The sequence below is a fragment of the Anopheles marshallii genome, chromosome 3, assembly GCF_943734725.1.
Source record: "Anopheles marshallii chromosome 3, idAnoMarsDA_429_01, whole genome shotgun sequence".
NCBI lineage: Eukaryota > Metazoa > Arthropoda > Insecta > Diptera > Culicidae > Anopheles > Anopheles marshallii.
Window position 1 is genome coordinate 40,705,203 of NC_071327.1, and position 23,512 is coordinate 40,728,714.

Sequence of the window (23,512 nt, forward strand, 5' to 3'; positions counted from 1 at the left end):
AAGTAACATAAGGATGATATGTAGGCTATTCAATTAGATGTAACTCAATTTAAAAGCAAAAAATTCAAATTAAAAAAAATGTATATAATTTTAAACTTTGAAATAATAAACAATAAACATAATAAAATTAGTAATGAATAATATTAAATATTTTTACTATTGCTATTGAATTTAGTTTAATAGTTATTTAATATATCATAATAATAGGAATAGTAACAATAATAATTATAATATAACTAGTATTAACGCGGCTCGATGGTGTATTTGGTAGCGGCACTGGTCTTCACACGGCAGGACTGTTTCAAAATCCCAACCCAAATAAAGTCAAGGAAAGGCAAAAATGGCAGGTCGAGATCTTTAAAGTTGTTGTGCCGCTAAGGTAGAAGAAGATACTTAAATTATATTTTGCAGGGTTGAAATTCTGTACAATTCGTTCCACTACATTCATTGAATTGTTGTGGTTTTATCTGTTACCGATAGGTTTGGCTCTAATTTGCACTGGAACATATAAGTAGCTACCAGGGGAAGGTCTGGAATGCTGAGTGCCGAGTGTTTGGTATCTCATCAATAGTGGGGAAAGCAAGGCCTGCAAACATTGGTGAGGTATGCGAATAAAGTGTTCAAAAATAGAACATTGGTAGTTGTACATTTAAGGCATTTTGTTGAAAACTTTTATATCGACAAGATTACAACGTTTCGTTTCGGAATGTAGATATACTAAAATACCATGCGGCATTGTACCAAATTAACGGTTTCTATGAGTATCCTTGTCGTGCACATGCGCATTAGCCACCGTTCTACTGTTGAAGCACTCAATTAGAATTTAAACCTTGAGCGCTCCAGAACACGCGACGCCACATTTCATCCGTTGGCCCGCAAACGCAGCAAGCCAGTCGATCTGTGGTAGTTGATGTGATTGGTGGCAATAGTTGGTACACGGTTGCGGCATAAGAAGCAAAACTATTGGAAAACAAAAATATAAAATCGTTCTACGTTTGTAGTTGCGTTTGCCTGCTTTGTTGATCAAGTGCCAGAGGTTTGTTTTTGCGGTTCCGGTTACCGTGTATGTTAATATGGCGGTTGATAGTGTTGAGATTGGTCTGAAAACCTCGTTCCGTGACGTTGTGTGCTGTTTGGAATTAAAACAAACCATCATAAAAGTTTGTGTCGGTTTCCCATTTGCTAGGGAGCTGTAATTTAGTCACGAATGGAAGATATTGGTCGTCGCTTCTTATCCTGTGTGTGTGTTTTTAGCCGCGGCTTTTCCACTATTTCTATTTTACTTTTACCTGTGAAGGTTGAAACTTGTTCTTCACGATGCACGATGTGTTTAGCTGTTTTGTTTCTTTATAATTTGGGGAATTCTCTTTCCCGCAAGCTTTTCTAAGCGATCGGATATCGCGTGTGTGTATATGTGAGACTGTCGTGCTTTCAGTGAGTCAGTGTTTTTTTTCGATAAAGTGATGGTTTTGAAATTCAAAAAAGGATGAAAACTACTTTCCACGCCGGCAATGTTTTCCTTTTAGTTTTAAAGCGTTGTTGCTCTATATCACGTGCGCACTATATTCATGCATTATCAGGTGTTGTCAAGCCGTGCCCCATCAGGTTATAGATAATTTCAATTCACTTAGCTGCCATAAAGGATGTAAATAATATATTGAACACGAGCAAACCGGTGCCAAGGTGTCTCATTACCGCTTAGTATTAGCAACGGTAAAAAGAACAGATGCACAAATCAATTGATTTATGTTGGAATTATGCCCAACAATTTTCAATGTGCTGCTTATTGCTGGTTGAAAACCAAAATCAATAATAGTTTCTGCTAGCGTCTCGCTTTTGGCGCCATAAGAGTAATCATACGGGGGATGGATTTCAAAACGAAAGCAACAAAACTTTCATTTGTATTCTTTCATGCATAGCCCGGTGTGGTCAAGGCGTTCGGGTTAAATGAAAGGTTTGTAGCAGACGAAACGTGTTGAAAAACAAAACAACCCCATGTGTAGTTTATTGCACTTGCTGCAAGAATGAGTCCAGTGCCCCATGGAATCGACTATCACGTCAAGTTTCAATTCAACCGCATTTCAAATACATATTCTGTTCGACAATGCTCTATGTAATTTTCCAGCGGACACACACAATGCCTCCGTTTGCGTGGGGGAAAGTGGTTTCTTAGAACTGATCAACATTTTACAACAACATTCCAAGAACGATTCAACCCCACTCCGTCACTAGTGTTGGTGGTAAACGAAACCCACATTATTAGAGTGCCATTTAGTTCCTTGTTATTTGCTGGATGGATTTGCTCAGTGCATAAGCATTGTAGTTTTATTAATTTATTTTTGAGAAGGTTTTTACGACTTTCTGCACAGAATTATTTGGAAAATGCGAATGATTTTATTTGAAAAAATTGAACCGATTGGTAAAGTTGAACAGTCATCACATACAAAAACAACTTTAAATATTACATTATTTTGAAGCTTCAAGCATGGAAGCTAATTTGTATTAAAACGAATAAAAATAAACTTGGCATCTGCATTGCGAAATGAAATCTGCCCAAATGTCGCACCAAGTTCTCTACCGTTTGAATGGTGCCAATTGGTCCTTTCATTGTTACAAAATTCATCAGTTACGTAGCGCGCTGAAGAGATCTAATTATACGTTGAGCATAGTTACATCTGATATACAACCAATCTACGCTGCATAGTGCGTGCATGTGCAGCTTTGTAGCGTTTCATACATTAAAGTTGTTAATTATAATGTTAGAAGATGATAAGTAGAATGTACCACAGAAATAAACGGTTGGCCAAACTTGTACTCTTTAGCACAGGTTACACATTTACCAAGGCCGGTACATGATGGTGTGCAGCTTAGCTTTTTGTGCCGGGATAGTGATAAAATCGGATCCCTGAATGAGCGTGAAGAAGTATGATGTTTTGAATATGTTGAAATATTCAAACCCCAAAACGATTATGCATAATTCACTCGCGTTGTTGTCGCGTTTGTTGTGTCGTTTGCATGTTGGATTATAATTGATGCTGTTGTTGGCACTACCGGTGCATTTGCCTTTTGCATCTACTTCTGTGTGATGGAACATGATGAATAATAATTGCAACAGTTGCAGATACAGTTCATGGTTCCGGGTTGTTGCTACTATTGTTGACTTTGGTATGTTGACTTAGCGGCTTTTACGTTTAGAAAACATTGGTTGGATTTTATATTTCATATGACTCTCAGGACTTTTACAGCTAGCGGAAGAAGGTTTATTTTATTGAAATAGTTTTAAATGAGTGTTTGTGTTTTGCTGTACTTATATATATTATTGTCGGTAGAAAAATGTCCACAAGTGTTGATGTAAAACATATCTACAACACGCTTAGACTTGGACTTTTGGTACCGGTTTTATTGCTATTTTGTGTGCTTCATTCTTTAAGCAATAGAAGGAAATATCACCAAAGAGGGTTCTTTTTTTTTATATTTTTTCATCAACTATAATATCCATAAATTATAGTATGTTTTCTATTTACTGGCATCCACAGGCACACGCTTGGAATTATACATTTGTAGTAGGACTAAAAAGCATAAGACCGTTAGTAATAGGTTTATGATTGACAAGCTAGTTGAAACAGGCTAGCTGGTGGAAATTATACCGATGATGGGTTAGAAAACATGGTTTGGGTTAACAATCATTGCACTGCGTATGGCAGACGCATGAAAACACAGCAGTAAACTTCTCTAACGAACGCAAACACCCTGTAGCTCATGTCAAAAGCAAGGAAGCAGGTTTACTGTAGCCACTGCTGGTACATACATTCATAAGGAAAAAATAAAATCAATTTGTGCAACGAGAAACTCAACCACCAGCTGACAAACGAAGTTGTGAAGTCTAGTTCTATTGATTTTGCCAGCACCACCACGGGGGGCGCCTGACGTCCTGCGTCTAATCAGACCCGATAGTACGAAGTGAATTCTCGCCTTGGCATTACTCCAAGTGCATCGTGACTGTTTGTACATTGCACCAGTTTATTACAAGCTGGCTTCAGATGGAAACCTGAGAAATGCGGTATTTCCGATCAGTGCAAGTGCCGGAAGATGCTAGAAAACGGTTTAAAAATTCCATCAGTAAACTGGGAAACAAAACCGGTCAGTAAACATTTCCGATGTGGTGTAATTTTAGTGTCATAGTTTGGCTGTTTCTGGTGATGTTACGGACGGTGCGCGGGTTAGGAAGGTGAGCTGCAACCCTTAAAACTCTCGTTTCTCATGCCCACACACCATCGGATCCGTATCATCATATATCAAAAGCAGAGCGATCACCGAATGTTTGCAACTTTTTCAGGTGATTGCGGTGACAAAGTTACTCGAGAGAGCGTTTACCGTGTTTATCATCGTACCGTATCAACGAGTTGCTGCTGAAAATGGTTCGCTATATGGTCTGGTTATTGGCGTTAATCAAGTGCCAAAGTTCATTTCAACACCGATGCCCTTCCTTATTACACCCCATCGTGCTTATTTTTTCATTGCGTTCGAGCTGCCACGAAGCGTCCGTGCAGCATGTCAATTGGTGTCGCTACGGATCGAGAAGTTTTATGTTGGTGTTTTCGTTTAATATGTGAGTTTCGACGCATCATCATCATCATCATCGTCGCACTAGCCACTAGCCATCACTAGCGATGGTGATGGCGAGAACACCGAATTCGTACCGTGGTGAGATGGGTTTGATGCGAAAACAAGAAATTTTGCTCATGCAAAACTCGTCCAACCGTTCAGCTGGCAGTAGACAGATGATGCCCGTAAGCGACCGATTATCGCACATGGATCGAACCGAACCCTTTCGGTGTTGGTGCTAAAGGCCAGCGCTTTGGCCTGGAGCCTGACCTTCTTATTCCACCTGCAATCACCTTTTCGGATGTGTTGATTGCCCTAGCCGTTAGCAGTTAGCTCAGTGTGTCATTTGTGTTCCTGCTACGAGGATGATTTGCACTCGCAAACGTTAAGCCATTCGACAGATGGTAGATCGATGACTGAACACGCTTTCTGCCCGTTACCGTATTGGTCGGTTCGCTATACGCATGTATCTGGAAATGCTACTTTCTCAAGTTTTCGTGCGAGGTGAGTTGTGTTGATAATGCAAACCGATACGAAGAAGATTTACCCCCCAGGAAGATTAGTACTTGCTTTCATCGCACAGGGTTAGAGTTTTTTATTAGTCTAGTTGCTGTTCGATCTTGTCCGAGAATTGGTGTCCTTTGGCTAATTTATGAACGGTGTGAAAGTGGTTAGAATGCCGTAGGAGCACCACAGGGTGTCTAGATAGGGATGGTGTTAAATATGTGCAAATTGACGATGAACAAGGAACATTTCTCGATAGACCGGCATCTTTAGTTATTCGATGCTTATTCAACGCATGTTGTACTTCAAGCAAGCTTTTCTGCTAAGTGTATATTCTGCAGGTGAAATGAACTAATCTGTTGTGTTTACTTAAAAACGGAGTGATTTTCTGGTTCTAAACTATTAATTCGGACTTGTTTATAAGTGATACATCTGCAATTATTCAGATAATCTATTCATAGCGATATGCCGTATAACAATGAACAGATTTCAAATGATCGAAGAAGATAAATTTCCGTTAGTTACACTGCAAAACTGTGTTTGGTGACTTGGAGAAGATTAAATTAGCATAATATGTTTTTTGTGCAGTGTTTGGACTAATGTGGAACTATTTCGAGTCTAACTTTGCATCTGCCATCAACTTGAAGTGTGTTTAAGCAATGATTTGCTCCAGTGTATTTGATGCATTGTGGCTGCTCGTATTTATTTCTGCATCCATTGTTTGTCCTGCATCATTTTCCGAAGTCACAGGTAAGTTTGCCGTTCGAAATTGCATATCTAGCATCACATTAAATGTAAATATTTTTGATGGTCTATTAATTTAACGGAGCTGTTAGTTAGCATGTCCCCGATACAAGTACATTCATCGTCATATACAGGCGTAAATTCTAAATGTTCAAAAGCACTTTTCTTAAAACAACGTATTGATATTCGGTCTTTGGTCCGAATGACTTGAAGAATTCATAAGAAATTCTTGTTTTCAGGTCAGTATTTTTTAATATCTGTCGCCGGATTTTGTTTTTAAGCAGATGCCTCTTTATGGACAAAATAGTGAAAAAAAAATCGGTTAAAAATCGCATGCAACGCCATAGGGGAACGCAAACTTGTATTTATTTACAGGACGTCGAAGAAACTTCTAAAAATGTGTATACTTTCCAATACCACATGTAGTTTTTCTTCTTAAGTATTCCCTAAAATTACCTTCTTTTTCGAGCTGAACAGAACATCTGCGTGTATGTTCTTCATGAAATTAAAACAAAAAGATACAAATTATGGAGTGGAAATAATAGCGCTGATTGTTAACAACACAGAACCTGGACCCAATTCCATTAGGAGAATTACGTTCAATGCAGCCATTGTATGAGTAAATATATTTTATTATTTGTGTGGTAATTTAATTTAATTGGGAGTTTTTGGGCTCGCTCCTTTTCTACTCAATTATTTCAACATATGACTGTTATTGCAAACAAGATTGAACGATCACCGGAATACAGTTAAAATTTTGTAATTTCCCACAAAAGTGCAATATGAACTACATTGTTAGTAATTCATTGATTGCCAAGAATGTGAATTTTATATTTGTCTGTATGTGTGTATGTGAATAGTAAATCGTAAGCGTAAGGCCAGAAACATGTAAAATAAATGGACAACTCAAATTCTGCTGCATCCACCGTGTCGGGATTGATTTCGTTGGCATCGGTTTTGGAAAACAGGGTACACGGTTACCATTTCGGACTGCTTAATTGGTATGAAACGGGCCACACAAATTCCTGATTGTGACATTGTGGACATACATTGAATTGTTCGTATGTAGAAAAAAAGAAACATTCAAGCGATGCCATTCGACATCTAGACCGATGTACAAATGCTGCTAACATTCTTATCTCATTTGGTACCGTAAAAAATGAATCATGGTTCGTAGTTTCTTCCTGCAAAATGGTAATTGATATTTGGCATCTGTATCGGGATGATTATAGGTGGAATTGGCCAGCACCGATGGACGACATGTGAAAACGAGTATCTCCATCAGACTCACTAGAATGCTTTAAATACACGATGAAGCAGACGCGTAAGTGGAAATGAGGAATCGGAAGGAAATTTACTGCTTTTACACCATGCAATGTTCCACGCAAGACCGCGCATTACGATTAGCTTACAGCATGCCTATTTGACCGATTGTAGCTTCTTCCCTGAGCATATATCACATGCAGTACAGATGATACATTGTCGTGGTTTTCTCTGGTTCATGACTGATAAATCCATAATTTAGCTGTATGTGCATCAAGCCATGTTCCGTATTTCAGCAGCCCATGGCTGATGAGCAATAATATCAATCAGTGGTGTACTGCAGGTAGGCATAGATAGCATTATTCAGATTTGAACTGTTTCTAAAAGCCAGTCTAGGAAAACTATATTGAGATTGTTCGTGTTACGCATAATTGGAATTTTTAAAACCGTGTTTGGGCAAGCACTATCAAACGAAACTATCTGAGTTTAGCATGCTTTGGTTGAACAGTTTTGATATCTTTTTCCACAAATAGTTCTGCGGGATTTAAAAGAGCTGTTCCTAAAGTCGAGCTTCAAAGAACCATTTAAACAATCTCAAACTTTGCAAGATATTTTGTGCTAATCACTTTCTTTTGGTGAGCGCCGTTGAAAAAAAGTATCTATGGAAAGTTAAGACTTTTTAAGGATCATTTTAAACTTTTTCCAAACTTTTGTGGCGTTTCGTTTGCTCGGACCATTGCGACCATCTCGGTAGTTGGAACATGAACATGGAACGATTGCACGACATTATGGTATAAAATAAATCGGTGTGGAGACCAGCAGTAAGAGTAAAACCCGTGGCAGTGGTGCAAGGGTAAGCATAACACCTAGGAGTCTAATTAATATGATGAGTTTTATTTACCTTACGACAGCAGTTGTGCTGTGGGTGCGGGAGGAATATTTCACATGACCCTCAACGAACACTTTTTTCTGAGTGGGATGTGTTGCGAGTGAGCTGCAGTTATGAAATTGTTCTTGCGAAGTGTCCAGTAACCGAGCGGATGATGGTGGAAATCCGTCGCATACGTACGGTACGTACAGGTCGCTATTGGTAGCGGACGAGAAAAATCCCAACGCCACAGATTAGAGTAAAGTTTTGTGGCACAGGATTAAAACCGAACGCACACTGTCCATTGGACGGTCGTAAGGATTTGGTGTTTTAGTGAGAGACACACGTTAATCCTTTTGGGGCGTACTATCTACCGGGCCAAGGTAGGTTGCTCAAGTTTCCGATTCACTTACATCCACGCATGCAACTGCACACCCGCAGATGCACCTTTTGCAAATCTACAGCATGGTGACGGTCGGTCGTGAAAATATCACTATGACAGGAGTGCGAGTGATGGAATGTTGGTAGGAAATTTAGCTGAAAAACAACAGACGAGTGTGGTCGAGGCGGATCTGTGAAGCGCATACTGTACGGACGCATTCACAGCGTTTTGCGAGAAGCCGTCCAGTTGTTTGAAGGTCTATTTCCACGGATCCAGGGAAAAGATGAATGGGCTGACAAAAAAGGAAATATAGAGCAGAGAAAATCCATTACATAAATTGAGGGCAGATTTTTGCTTTCCAGTTTATTATATATTGCTGTTTTTGCGCCACACAGTGATCTCTGACCAGCAGAATATGCAGAGCTGGTTTTACACAATAATACTGCCCGGGAGCCATTCACTACCCTTTTGAGGTGCACCTTTGATGAACGGTTGCCAGTTAGCATCGCTGCCGTTTCCATGAACGAGGAACCGGAAGCACAGTTTTCATAAGTTACGAATGATATTTACAGTGTGTTTACGGTGCCATTTTAAACTGTTCATTTGTGAACTATTTAGCAGTACACGTGGTAAATTGTGTTCAGTATGTAAATTTATTAGACCGCATATATTGTTTATATTTGTTTACAAGCAGTGGAACAGAATTGATTGTTTAGCGATAACTTACGGGTTTAAGAATGTATTGCTTAAATTTCATAAGGATCCCACCTTCTGTCCATCATTCTATACATTTCACATTGGTTGGGAAAATGTTTCTTCTCTGACTCGTGAATCATGGGTGTATTTGGCCATATTCTTAATTACTTTTCACATATTATTTTCCTAAAACTCTGCCCTTACAAAATTCTGCGTTACTTCACTGGTTTACTGCCTTATTATACACTATTCCATTAGTAATTTAACGTTAGTCTTCTTCCTAAATATGATTAATGTATTTAAATACACAAACAACTGTGCGATAGGTATAGCTTTATTGTATTTCACTGCTTTATTATACACTACTTAATTAGTAATTTAACGACGATAATTAATGTACTTAAATACTCAAATAAATGTGAGATAGTTATTTTCGTAATCAACAACAGAACGCTTAATATTGGCTACGGTTTAGGTGTTTTGAACAATTAAACATTCTGCAATTTGCAACAGATGTCGATGTATTGCTTACAATGACAAGTACTTGGTAGCCCAACAAGCATATTCGTATTGGTATATCTCCAGCAGACGAAGCGTAGTGGCTATTTCAATCGTAAAAGTGTCGTCGTTTATTTGTTTGTGCAATGTGCAAACCGATGGTATTCGCATCATCATGAAAACACCAATTGCGTACCGGACCTGTCTAAAACGGAACACAGAACGGACTAAACCGATTCATCCGTTTAGAGGTTAGAAATGCAATTGATATAGAAACAGAAACGGTACGTTCACCAAAACCTTTCGCACTGGCGAAACGTAGCTGTAGGTGTTGGTTGCTGCATAGATATTGGTGGTCAAACAAATACACTGGGTTTATGGAAAAGTCAAATAGGTCCTTCCACTTCATCTATACGTGTGCGTGTATCAATACTGGGTGACTAAAGTAGGAGATAGAAATTGTACTCAATACGTGGATATTCGAATTATCGGGTAGTACCACTTTGCATAGGACTCTGCTGATGATGTTTCCCTTTTTCCTGTTCACCGATTATTCCTCCGTGCATGGCTGCAGACAGGAACGTGCTAGTAGTATCGTTAGGTTTTTGCATCACTGCTCTGTTTATGTGATACCATCCATCGTACATTCAATTATTTCGTTTAAACGTCGATTTTCATTAGGGCGGTTAAATACACCACTAGACTGTTTAATAAATTGTCAGCTGCGTGACGAGGCACTTACCCTGAACCACCACTTTTGCATTCCCTACTGTACTGCTACATAGCCGAATAATGAGTGCATTATCCTTTAAATGTAGGAGAGCTCCACATTGGCTGATTCTGTGTTAGTTAATTTATAGCGAGGAAAAGTTATAGATTATAAAAATCTTTTAATTGACTTTCCAAAAGCATTTTGATACAAATATTAAAGTGGCAATAATCACACTGTGGTATTAAAGAGCCGATTCATACCATTTCTGGTTATTGTAAACTCCAACTTGATTGCGATTGGTACTTTTAGAAACGGTTTAATTGTTTTTGTGAAATGATTTTGAGGATGAAAAATATATTTATTAAATGCTATATGTTTTGTTTGTTAATAATATATTAAAATAATAATTAAAATACCTTCGCAATCGGTTAATTTTTGTCTCAGGTTTTTGCTTTTGTCATCACGCATTGCTCATTTTCATGAGGTTTGTTTCTTAATACCTTTCAGAATGTTGGGATACTTCAAATATTCCAACATTCCAACACCCAGTCAGATTTGATCAGTTATAATTAGGCAAATCACGATGTTATAGAAGTTATTCTAAAACCCTCGAGTAATGGTTTCCAGTGTTTTGTCACCTCTAATAAACATTAAGACGGAGTTTTAGTCTGAGGTGCCAGGAGCTGTTAGCAGACAGCCGGCCACAGTCGAAAAGAAAGTACAATGGAAAAACATAAATTTCAATGTAACACTCTGCGGATCTGAACGATCTTGCACGTACCTCAAAACAAAATATCACTCGCTCGGTGGTGGCTCTGGTGTCCCAATACACCCGTATCTCACTGCACTCGTGTCTAGAAGAACAACTGTTCTTTGAACAGTTTCACAATCACGACTGATAGAGACTGCAATTATTCGTAGAAATAACCCCGTAAACAAATAATGTTTCTAATCATCTAGATTATTATTAACTAACTTGTGGTTTTTCTTCCCATTTCTTTCAGTGATAACCGATCCAAAGTTCAGCACACCTATCACCAATGTAACGGCAGCCGTGGGACGAGAAGCCACCTTAACATGTGTAGTGCATGATCTAGGTGCTTATAAGGTTTGATTATTAAAGTGAAAAATATAGATATTTTTCGTAAAGAAACCTTATTAATTTGAGACGCTGTTTATGTTAAAAATCTCCTTCAATAATTAGATAGTATACGAGTTTTTGTCATTTATTACAATTTTAATGTAATGTCCTGTACTGTATGTACTGATGGAAAAATTAACGGATTATTGTATTCAATGGAAAAAAAAACATGCAGACTCTTTTATGTTCATTAATTCATTATTGTTTGAAATAAAAAATGATACCTTCATGGCTCGTGCCTTTCTCTTTACTTTACCTTCAAACAGGTCGCATGGTTGCGGGTGGACACCCAAACAATACTCACCATCCAAAATCATGTCATTACGAAGAACAAACGAATTGGTATTACATATACAGAGAAAAAAACTTGGCAACTTCGAATCAAGGATATCCGTGAAACAGATCGGGGATGGTACATGTGCCAAATCAATACGGATCCAATGAAAAGCCAGATGGGATATCTGGATGTTGTAGGTACATATATGCATTCATAAAATGAAAACTGGGCAAGCACCTGCAGCCTCATTATTGATAATGCGTCAGTGTTTTTTTTTCTTTTGTATTTATTTTCGATATGGAACAGAACAGTATTTCAATACGTAAAACTATAGCAGCAAATGTTTGCTAAAGAATAGTACCACAATACGAGAAATTCCGAAGAGATGTTTTCATTCCGTCGAATGAGTCACCGCCGTGGTGGAAACATCGCCAGTTTCTGCAACCAACAAACCAATGCAATACATGTATTGAAAGAGAATTATAATTATGAATGAATTGGAATGTGCAGGACGCTACTTTTGTGTCACGACTTACTACTGGCAGTCACGTGATATTCAAATTGTTCACCATATGGCATCGACGTGTGGGTCGACCATTTTCGTTGACGAAACCACCCCACACGGGTAAAAGAAAATGCCAAACGAAGAAGTTGAGCGAATGGATAATAAAGCAAAACAAAGCAACAACAATAAATAAAAAAAACATAAATAGTTTCTAATGCTACCGCCATGCAACTTTGGAAAGTATAATTGACTAAGCAGGTTTGTAACAATGGATATAAAATGAAAATACAGCTAACACCGCATTTGCGGTAAATGTATGCGCGAGTTATGGTGGTGCCGGTGATGTTGCGATTTACCAAACGTCTTTGCACTGTCATTGCGGTGATAATGCACTTTACTATGCAGAAGCAAAAACAAAAAAATGGAAAATATGCAAAATTAAATAATTTGCCGAAGGCTAGAAAAAACTAGCTATAAATAGAAAATGCATGGGGTGGCCGGTGGTGTATTGGTAGCGGCGCCGGTCACAACAGGAGCGGTCCAAAATCCCATCCGGATCAATCCTTTACAGCCAGTACTGACTATCCGGTTACGTGGTAAAATTAAATCTAGTGAGCCAGAAATGGCAGACATGACCTAAACGGTCGTTACGCCAAGAAGAGAAGGAGAAAAACGCATTCGATGCTTATATGGTGTATTGGATAGTTTTAATTTGCGCTTGTAGAACGTATGTATGTAGAATGTAGAATGTATAATGTAGAGTGTGAATCCATTGCTTTAAAAAGAAATGGAAGAAAGGTACTACTCTAACGAGAATCTATTTGAAATGAGCACGATCGTTCTGAAACAATGTACGGACGATCACTGTTGATGACAGTGTATCGAATAACATTTTATTGCATTGGTTTTGGTTGTGAAAACCAAAAAACGTTGTTTGAAAGCACATAGTTAACATCCAGATGAAAATCATAAATTTGCTGAATGTATGTTGTAATTTTCAGTACCGCCGGACATACTGGACTACCCGACCAGCACTGATATGGTTGTACGGGAGGGTAGCAACGTGACGCTGCGATGTGCTGCCGTAGGATCGCCTGCCCCAGCAATCGTGTGGCGCCGTGAAGCTGGCGATAACATCTCCCTGCAAGACGGTGAGCAAGGTGAGTAGCAGATGGACCAGTAACACCCTTCAGCCAAAGTTACTTACAAATAAATAAAATTGGGATAAATCTACTAAATGATTTACGAATGTGTGTTGCGCGTGATGTCAGAACGATAAAACAAAGTATTGCTCAATAAGAGGTGTGCAGATACCGCGGTCACGGTGGGTACTAAACTGTTGAGCTACACTGGGGCTCTCATAAGTCGATGTAAGCAAACCCTCCACCGATCCAAACTAGAACGATTGGTTGATACAGGTTTGCTATAAATTTAAACTACTTCGTATTTTTATGTGTGCACGGCCATTAAATTTGAAACTTTTTGCAATTTTTTTTTGCTGTTGATGCTTCTAGTGAGAGTAAAACGTGTGCGAACCGTGTGGCATAGCTGGTGGAAAGGTGTGCGAAAAGTAAAGTAGAGCTCAAAAGTATCGAATTGTAAAAAAGGATAGTCGGCGGTAACAACGGCGTCAAGATGTAAAGCAATGATATTTGATGGGCTATATAATTTATTGGCCCCTGTGATGTGAAGGGAGTTGGCAAGAGTGCACATCAAGCTTGTTTATCATTGGCGTTTTATTTCCAACCGCCCAGAACCCGTCGCCTCGCTGCATTTTTACCACTGGTATTGCCCTGTGCTCGTATTACTTTCAGATATGTTTGCATCCTGAGCAATGATATACGAATCGGTGAGATGAGTTTAATTTCAATAATAGCCCCTTTACGCTGGGAAGCTGATATGAACTGAAAGCATACGGAAGGCAGAAATGGTGGTGTTGTTTGCGTGGGGTAGTGGTTCCAGTTTGCAAACAAAACTCCCATGTCGATTGAATTTTGTTGGCCATGCTCTTATTATTCCGCCGTTACAGTAGAGCTTCGCACAATCATTGGAAAAGAAACAGATTTATGCTACAAAAATAAACAATCGACCACACTCAGCATGGGGTCGGTGTACATTCGGAACACTCAGAACGCCAATCATCGTGCTAAGCTTGATTTGATTGAGAGCGAACTGCTGCCGGTGATTGCAAACGAGAAAGCAGCCTAATCGTTGTCAGTACGTATAAACCAATTCCACCATTCCCATCGGTCATCAGACGAGCTAACGAATGGGTGCAAATGAATTATTTGTTTGGTAAACGTAACTGCACGGGCCAAGCCCGATGGGGCCATCGATAGGGTGTGGGTTGTGTGAGAGAGATGGTAAACCTACAACGTGATACATGGTTGAAATCGGAAGGTTAAGCCTACGGAGAGGGAGCAGGGAGAAAAGGTGTAATTGAGCTAATTTACCGTCGAAATTTGGCAAATACATTCCTCATTTTATTGCATCCACTTGAACCAAGTCCGAATTAACGCTGTCGATTGTGTTTGCGGCATGGTCGTGGACATAGAGGGTTAATGGACGTCCATGAGATGTGGATGACAGAGGGATGGTAGAAGTGAATTGACGTCCGGAATATTTGTCCGGTGTTTGATACCGAAAAAGTTCAAACAACTGCCCGTCAATACCGATACATCTTTGCTTATCCTACAAAGATGACACAAATTGCAGTTTCGCTCGACAGTCTAGACAATAGCCGAAGTTGTACGCCTTGAAACATGTGTCACCGTTTTTTCACCAAGGTCACACTATGGGACAGGTTCAATCGATTGGTTGATTTTCGATCGTTTGTCTTTTGGCCGATCATTCGATTGGCTAGTCCACATTGTAAAAAAAAACCTTCCGCATTGAAGAACTGTACGATGTTGAGATAGTAAAACGCTTTGGGATCTATTGTGGTAAATTGAATACTTGAATATATCCTTGTTTCGTTAGTCTTTGATACATGATACACAAAACAAAACAAAAATAGTGTAACAGCTTAGAATTTGATAATATATAGGTGAACATTTATTTTTGCGTTCTTCGCCTTCAAGTCTACATCATAACCGTTGGTATCCATTCGCAACACCAAATCAGTCTACGAGCCAAGGCTCATATGCTCAGCACGATGGGTTCACCAAGTCCATCCGTGTGTGTGACAACAGCCGAGCAAAATGAGCGCAGGGAGCAGAAAAATAATTTTGTTTTATGACAAGTTTATTTCCCAGATCCAATTTTCCAGCCAATTGAAAATTTATCATTCACACCAACCCTATGCCAGGGTAAAGGAGACAAGGCACCTTTTAGTATAAGTAAGCGTGTCTCTACCTGCTCCCTGCCAGGAGCTGGCACACAGTGAGCAGTAGCAACTAGTATGCTGTTCCGAAATTCCTTCATCTTACGTCTGTGGCCTTTAAGAATTCTTAGGTATTGTGATGTTCAAATTCCTGTTGTTATTTGCAGCTCCTGAACATTCCGGATGCACTTGTGAGGTTCTTCGGATGGGAAAGAGAATGTAGCCAGCGTTTAGTAACTTAACACACCGGTGACAACGAATATATGCGGCCCAATATCCGCAACTTTAACGAATAGCTCTTTTTGCGCAGAATGCCAGCATTTCCCGATGCGTTGACGTTAATTGTTTTTGTTTACCGCTTAATCGCCTTTCTCCTGCAGTATCATCTGTCGAAGGTCCAACGTTTACAATACCGAAAGTCAACAGATTGCATATGGGTGCGTATCTATGCATTGCGTCCAATGGAGTTCCACCGTCGGTTAGCAAACGGGTAATGTTGATAGTGCACTGTAAGTATCATACGAACTGTATTCGGATACCATATGGCTAGTGCGGATAGCAATGGGCGCCTAGCGTTCAATGGTTTGCGCATAATTTTCTTCCCGCTGTTTGCTTACAGTTCCGCCGATGATATGGGTGCCCAATCAGCTGGTCGGGGCGGTTGAAGGTCAACGAATGACTCTTGAGTGCCACTCGGAAGCTTATCCCAAGTCAATTAACTATTGGACCCGCGAAAAGGGTGACATTGTTCCCCAAGGTAAGTGAGATCGAGCAGTTTCGTATTTTGTATGAATGTTGTGTACAAAACTTTCTTGGTATGTTGAAAATTATACAACACAAATTCTCTCCTTTTTTACAAGTGTCACTCTTAGCTGTTGCAGTGTGCAAGCCCATGTAACACCTGGGCGCTCCTTACAAAGTGAATTAAAATCGTGCCTACGTCAGATAGTTTCTTATCATAATTTTTACATATCACGTTTCATTGATTACATCTGTGCTACGTGCTAAGGGTGGGAAAATGAAGGGAGTTCTAGTTTGTTTTGTAAGGGCACAAGATGTACCAATGTTCGGATGGTAAATTGCGAAATGGAACGCAACGTAGAGGACGCGGGAAGAGTGTAGTATATTCCACAGTTACGTAGGGATTGTTATCAGAGGATAAGTGAATGCTAATGGGCGTAAGGGAGCGAGAAGAGCGAAAGAAAACTGGTTTGTTTTGTTCTTATTGCCTTCGGGAAAAACGAAACCGTAACACACCATTACCATGTACGTGCTCTTGATGGTTGGCTGTTTGTTGTTTTGCGTTAAGGCCGGTGCATCAATGTTTATATGCGTACTTTGGAGTGTGACAGTGTGGATAAGGGTGGGTAATCTTGCTATCAGTTCAAGGTCTAGCGGTTGATAAGTTTTAGTGTCGTTCATGTTCACGTAGGCAATGGGGTTTTGTGTTCTAAACGAATAATGCAAAACGTTACCGAAATGAAAAGGTGCAATGGTTGGGACGCAACATTTGTCAATAAGACGAGCACAGTTGATAATGACATTGAAGGGTTGCCTGAGAGTTCGCTTTCTAACGTGTGAATTGAGGTGTATAATTAGAATGACACTGTAAATTATATTCAAAGCACATAAATGTTTGAAATGACTAGCCAGAATACAAAGACTTATTTTAGGAAATAAGCATGCTTGCGCTCACCCCGGAATTATTTCACAAGAAGTGTGAATTATTAAGTTGTATCCTAGCAAACAATTCCATCCGACACCGACCATGCTGACAACATGGCTTAACCTAACCCATTAGCTTGTTCATTTTGATTTCTACCACTGATTCCGTTCGAGCTTTCCCATTCAGTTCGCAGTGAATGCGAACGTGGAAAGAGATTAACCTGCCCGACAACCCGGACACCCTTTCTACGCTTCGCAAACCTGCACAGCACAGCGAGCCGACAGGATTTAGGATAAATGATTTGATAAGCATAATTTATGCTTGCTGTGTTTTCCGATACTTCCTTGTCCCTTTTAACCACACACTGCGGTACGTGGTTCGACATTTCTTTCGTACCGTTTCTTTCCGTCGGTGGTTTCATGCCTTCGGTCAGCGTACCGTGAAAACGATAGATGTTACGTCGAAAGTAATATCTTAATTGGGTTGAAATTAGGTTAATGCCACATTATTAGTTGCTGTGGCATCGAGGCTACGTTACAGCCAACTGCGAACCATTGCTAGCGTACACAATTTACCGAAGGAGTTGACATGATTAATATTTGGATGATGATTTTTGCTGCTCTCTCAATGCTAATGCAGTTCCGCTATTTTAGAGTTTGACAAGATTTACACGGTGATCTGTGATGTAATCTTTGTTTTGCAAGAAAACTGGATAGCTTTTCCAGGCCGGAACAAAACCTCTTCTAGCAAATGGTAACGGAAATGGAAATGGTAATCGTTTAAGACAATACGAAATGTGTCCGGTAGTTTTTCGATTGCAAGGATTTTTGATGCGTCGGCGACACGTATGTGACTTCAGGTGTATTATAAAAACATAATTTGAAGGTGATGCAAATCTCCCGGGTTCTAGCTGTAGAGCAGCAACACCAGATTCAGATTTCTTTTTGAATAATCATGCAAATTTGGCAGTAGGTGAGAACAAAAAAACATTTCGTTATGTTTGGTACGTTTTTCCACTTGTTCCGATTTTTCGTACGTTTGTGCTTTCTCAGCTCTCAGCTTACGCTGTTTGTGTTTCTCATTGTACTCTCCCTATTTCTTCGTTTTCAGGTGGTAAGTACGAGCCGGTTCTGATAGACAACGCGTACAAAGTGGTGATGAAGCTGAGCATCAAGGTTGTGAGCCAGGCCGATTTTGGTGCCTACAAATGTATCGCTAAAAATTCCTTAGGGGAAACCGACGGAACCATCAAACTATACAGTAAGCCTGCCATATCCTATTTTAGAACCGTCAGTTTAGTTAAGCTTTTTTCGAATTCTTGTTATATGGCTAGCCTAAGCTATGCTTTCCGGGGTATTTTTTGTTTACATTTCCCGTCGCCACGAGACAAATACGACAAATATTCCACAATAGAACTGGCCACCACACCGAAGCAATGGTGGAGTGTTAGCATTCCAATTTCAATAGTTTATCATATTAACACTAACAAAGCAAAGATGTGAACAAAACTTGAGTTTCATATTCGTCTCATTCGATTGTACACTTTAAAATGCAGGCTATGTAGTTTGAACTAGTTTTCATTTGCGCCATTTATCGTGTATTGTTCTCCTATTTCAGAGCTACCAAAAAGTGCAATCAACTCAGTGGAGGCTATAGACGGCAAGCGAAGAAGTAAGTATAAGCGATGAAACCTTTATAGCATGTCCACTGATTTAGAGACTCTAAATGTAACAGTAACGAAGGTTTTACTCTAAATCAAATTAAAATAAAAAACTCCATAGAAGTGTTTATAGTTTTGGGTAGAACGAAATTTTATAGACCGAATGCCTTCGTTAGTGTTACCATCTTGATAGCGTCTTTACAGCTACGCAAAACGTAGTAAAAATATTTAGAAAAGTGTAATAATCAGTGTTAAAACAGTCATTAACTAAAATCAAGATTAATGATGATAACACACTATTGTGATAGAGCAATCAACCAGTTTAGCGTTGACTTGATCCAAACTGGTGTGCGTTCACTGGCACAATAATTCAAAGCAATTATTCCGCCATCAGATCAGACGTGCTTGCCCATTTTTGGGTTGGGATGGGTGGGAAAAATTGGGTTTAAATTACAACGCGCGTGTAAGGAAAAGGATGCGTGCGAATGTTCATTTGACTGTTGCTGGTTGGCGGTGTTTGTTGTGTACAGCGATGTACAAGCACACGGACATCCTGTAGCATTAGCGCAGCGAAATCAACCACAGCATTCATCATTAATCACAATAAAAATATAATTGTGAACTGTGAAAATGATGCCTGTTTCACGCGATGGACGCGTCTGAAAGTTTATTTTCGCTCGCATATCGTTGCATGATTGAGGCAATCGTTCGGTAAGGTTCGGTAGACATAGTGTTTATGATCTGCATGACGTACATTCGTTTGATGTGCGCCAAAAGTAGTTTTTGGCCTACCGAGATTCCCGGGTATGAAATATATGGTCATCTTAATGAAATGCGGCTCCAACGTTTGTACCATAATTTTCCGCAAGGTAAACGCTTCTAGGCTGGGGCTTTTTTCTCGCTCCCGACCTAATACACGCTTTTAGTCTATGCCATAAAAAATGCGAATGGACGTCAAGCCGATCAACGGTCTTGCTGGTCTGTATTGTAGTATTGTTTATCGTTGCAAAATTGAGTGAAAGTAAAATGGCACATAAAAGCCCAATTCGTAACGAAAGTGAACCGCAACCGAATGGCGTAGGGAAAACTCAACCGCCCAGCAGCGGCTCATTGGGGAATTAGTGAAATTTACTGGCCACCGATGGGCTGGTGAAGGAAGTGGCAATGGAAATAATAGAACCAAAGCTGCAACCTCTTTCAAACTAATGAAAGGCATACCTTTGCTGGGCGGAGGTGTCAATGTCAAGTAGAAAAGGCGTTTAAACGCTACACCCACAAGGGGATTGTGTATATGTTACTGTGCTACAATCCGTGTAAGGGTTGAAATACTACTCTTCTAGTGAACCACTTTTTCACCTCACACTGAAACCGGCCGCTGGTCATATCTGCTGTAACATACTGAGCGTTCTGAGGTTGTGGTAGATCTCCGAGACTAGTTGTCGGGGATTTGTATTTCTTTCGTTCAGGGGATAGGGAAAAATTGCAGTGGAAAAAATAAATCACGGAAACTCCTCAGTTCGAACTGTTCCATCACTGGTTTGGCTGGGCACAATGAGTGCTGAGGTACATCAAATCATCACGTAAAACAACACGCAAATGATCCGTGAAATCTCCTGAACTCTGTCGGCCAATAAGCCAACCATGCGGACTAATTATATTTAGTGTAGCCGATCGTACGCCCTGTTGCCATTCGGTACCGATGGAATGGGATCCTATACATTTCCTGTTTCCTGTGTTACCATTTTCGTCTGTGAGCGATTCGGCTGGCCCCGAAAACATATGCTCACATTTTGTAGCGCAAATGATGATGGCTAACAATTAGGTACATGTTAGTTGCATAGTACGATAGCACAAAATTACAAGTTATTTGTGATTGCTGCCGGCAATTGGTTTGGTTAGCCCGAAGACGCTCGAAGCAAGAGCGAGAAAACACATATACTTTGGACTTGGACTTGGTAATTCCTTGTGCAGTAAGGTCAATTCGGTTCCGGCAGTCGAATGGCGCAAGACGCCAAACCTCATTTGTGAAATAATACTCATTAGACACGGCTTTACACATGTGGAGCATTTTTTATGACTTCATAGGTCACAAAGGTCTTCCGTCAGTATTAACTTACGTATCTACACCTACGGTTGGTCTTTGCTGTTTGTTTGTTTCCATGTCAAACTGGGACGCAATATGAAAATGTGTGGCAAATGTAAGCTAAAAACAGTGCTGAACAAAATATTGTTCCAGACAAGCGATGGGAATCATGCATCGAGTAAAATGTTTAGAACATAAACTGGATGGGTTGTATTGAAACTTGTTTGAATTTGTTCTCAACAATTCGTAGGTTATGTATGCTTTGTGTTTTCTAATTGTGCCATATAACTTAAACTTATTCGCAACTTGCTGGTACGCTTTAGGGCTACAAGCATTCTGTACTATACTGTACACTTTGCTGTATAATATTTGTCGATTTTCGTTATGTCTAGCGCTGGAAAAAAGTCACTGTAGCGTGCTTTTCTTTTTGTAAAAGCAAATGACGGTAGCGTTTCGGAAGTGGACTTTCCCCCTTTTGGTAACAGCAGTCTGAAAGCGAAATCTAAACAACTCCCAGGAGACCTGCAAGCATTTGCTGGTTGGTTTTTCTTTTATGTCTAGCCTATTCGCTTTGGTTTGGAACAGGAAGAGTAAAATTTGTTTTCCGACCGTCGAATAAAATGAGATATAAAAACACGCACTAGCCCTTTATAGTTTTGTTTCCTGGTGGGAGAAAATCTAATCCGAAGAATTCGTTGTGTTGTTAAATGAAAACTTGAAATCTGAGACAAATTCAATTGGGTTGTTTCTTTGCCGGTAAATGAGCGTAGTAAATTGGATGATAATTTTGCAGTGTGTTTGTTTGTTTGTTTCCGTAACATTGATATTTGTGTTGGCGTGAGTTATTTAATCTTGTAAGTCGGCTGTCGTTACATGATTTAATCTTGTATAGCATAGCTTGTTCATTGTACACTTCTCGTTAATTACAAGTTACGTATTATGTCCGTATCTCACTGAAGTGAAAAATTTATTAACGACCGGTGGTAAAAAGGTGAATGGTGATAGGTGAAAAGGTGATATGAAAAAATGTGATTTTTTTTTATAAATTTGTTCAAAAAATGTTACAATCTTATTTAACAACCTTTTTTGCTGACACTTAATCAAGCACATGAGCTGTTTGTGTCTTGTCGTTAGTCTCGCTGCAAACACCTATCAAGTGTTGCATTGATGCATTATCCCCCCAAACCATCCTATGCACCATAATTAATTGATAACTGCATTGAACATACATGTTAGTCTACAAAGCGTATGAATATAAGAAAGGGATATATATCCTTCTTCCACCTTTCATATGTTACAAGTTTAACTAATAAATAAATTTGTAGAAAGTCGATGCAGTACGTTTTATTATAAAAGCTTTATAATAATTTACTTCGCATCAAAAAGTATGTATCTGATCTCTTAAACGGTAGAGATTACAAATGCAGTTATGCTTGCCTAGTAAAGGCAGTTAAAACTGGTTCATTAATTTTAAATGGATATTTGTATAAAATCCCACTATTCTTGAAAAATCGGGATATTCCATGACCATCTTATTAACTGTAGAAGTTACTCAAAGATAAGGTTTTGCCAATTCTGGATTCTTCTGCATTATCTGAGCTAAAGCATTTGCCAAAGTAGCCTTAAATGTGTCGTTCCATTCTCGTTTGTTCGATAGAATATTGGCCAATTTGTATACAATATTATTTCAAGAATAATACTTTCTTTTCGTATTTTTCGTATTGGCACAATGTTCTCTTGTTTGTCTTAGCCATAGTTTGTTCTTTTGTTTGGTAGACAACCAGGGACCACCGACGGTTTAATTGTTTTTAGATTAAAAATGGTAGATATTAAAACAATTGATTTTTTATCGTAAATAATAATGAAAAATTTGGGTGTTTAACTGTAAACTTTTGACATTTTATTTTAGATAAATCGCGAAAAGGGAGTAACTTTTACGAATCTAACGATTTTATGGATGAAGATTTGGACAGCAGCAGTAAGAGGAAAGGTAAAATGTTAGACTTATTAAAATTATTATAACATGTCGATCATTGCTGTGAAGCACGGATCACTGGAATTAGTAGTAATCTTAGAAAATCATGTATTAATAACTAAAAAATTTCTTTTCTCTTTTCATGGTTTTGTACATTGGTCTGACTTTCTGCGAGCCTGTTCAACAGATGTAATAATAAGCGGTAATCGAAATGACGACAGCTATGAAATATCAACAACTGGAGTGAATGGAGCCATTTGCTCCAAAGAATTGTTATACGGCAGGATACACATAGTAATAGTTTTAGCAGTTGTCATTTTTGCTTTGCAAGTCGGAACAATTTGACGCTTGTAATGATAAGAAACAGTCAATAGAATAGAGTAGCAAGCAAATAGAATTGTTTATTTCGATCGTTCCGTTCATGTTGATTCGGTTTGGCGAGAAAGCTATTATGGTTCCATTAAACTATTGTTATGTAACATGAAAATGAGTTAATATTAGGAGTTGTGTTATACCAAACACGAATGTAAACGATACAATTTATGCAGGTAACAATTAAAAACTGCAAAACAAGGATAGGGAAATATGCGCTAGAAATGAACAAACGGAGA

At 39.1% G+C, this 23,512-nt stretch overlaps 1 protein-coding gene across 1 annotated transcript; it reads left to right on the forward strand.

The window, feature by feature from the left end:
* The first annotated feature begins 5,768 nt into the window (after nucleotides 1-5,768).
* Nucleotides 5,769-23,246, forward strand: LOC128715524 (lachesin-like). The gene is made up of 10 exons (XM_053810431.1): nucleotides 5,769-5,859; nucleotides 11,277-11,380; nucleotides 11,680-11,887; nucleotides 13,197-13,355; nucleotides 15,898-16,026; nucleotides 16,137-16,274; nucleotides 18,294-18,443; nucleotides 18,801-18,854; nucleotides 22,836-22,916; nucleotides 23,089-23,246. Exons 1-10 carry the CDS (start codon nucleotides 5,769-5,771, stop codon nucleotides 23,244-23,246), a joined length of 1,272 nt encoding a protein of 423 aa, XP_053666406.1.
* Nucleotides 23,247-23,512: the final 266 nt, after the last annotated feature.

Excerpts from the sequence above, each read along its gene's own strand:
- LOC128715524 (XM_053810431.1), top strand. The coding sequence starts at position 5,769 with ATGATTTGCTCCAGTGTATTTGATGCATTGTGGCTGCTCGTATTTATT. Across the intron at positions 11,381-11,679 it reads ATGATCTAGGTGCTTATAAG|GTCGCATGGTTGCGGGTGGA; the intron begins GTTTGATTATTA and ends ACCTTCAAACAG. Across the intron at positions 13,356-15,897 it reads CCTGCAAGACGGTGAGCAAG|TATCATCTGTCGAAGGTCCA; the intron begins GTGAGTAGCAGA and ends TTTCTCCTGCAG.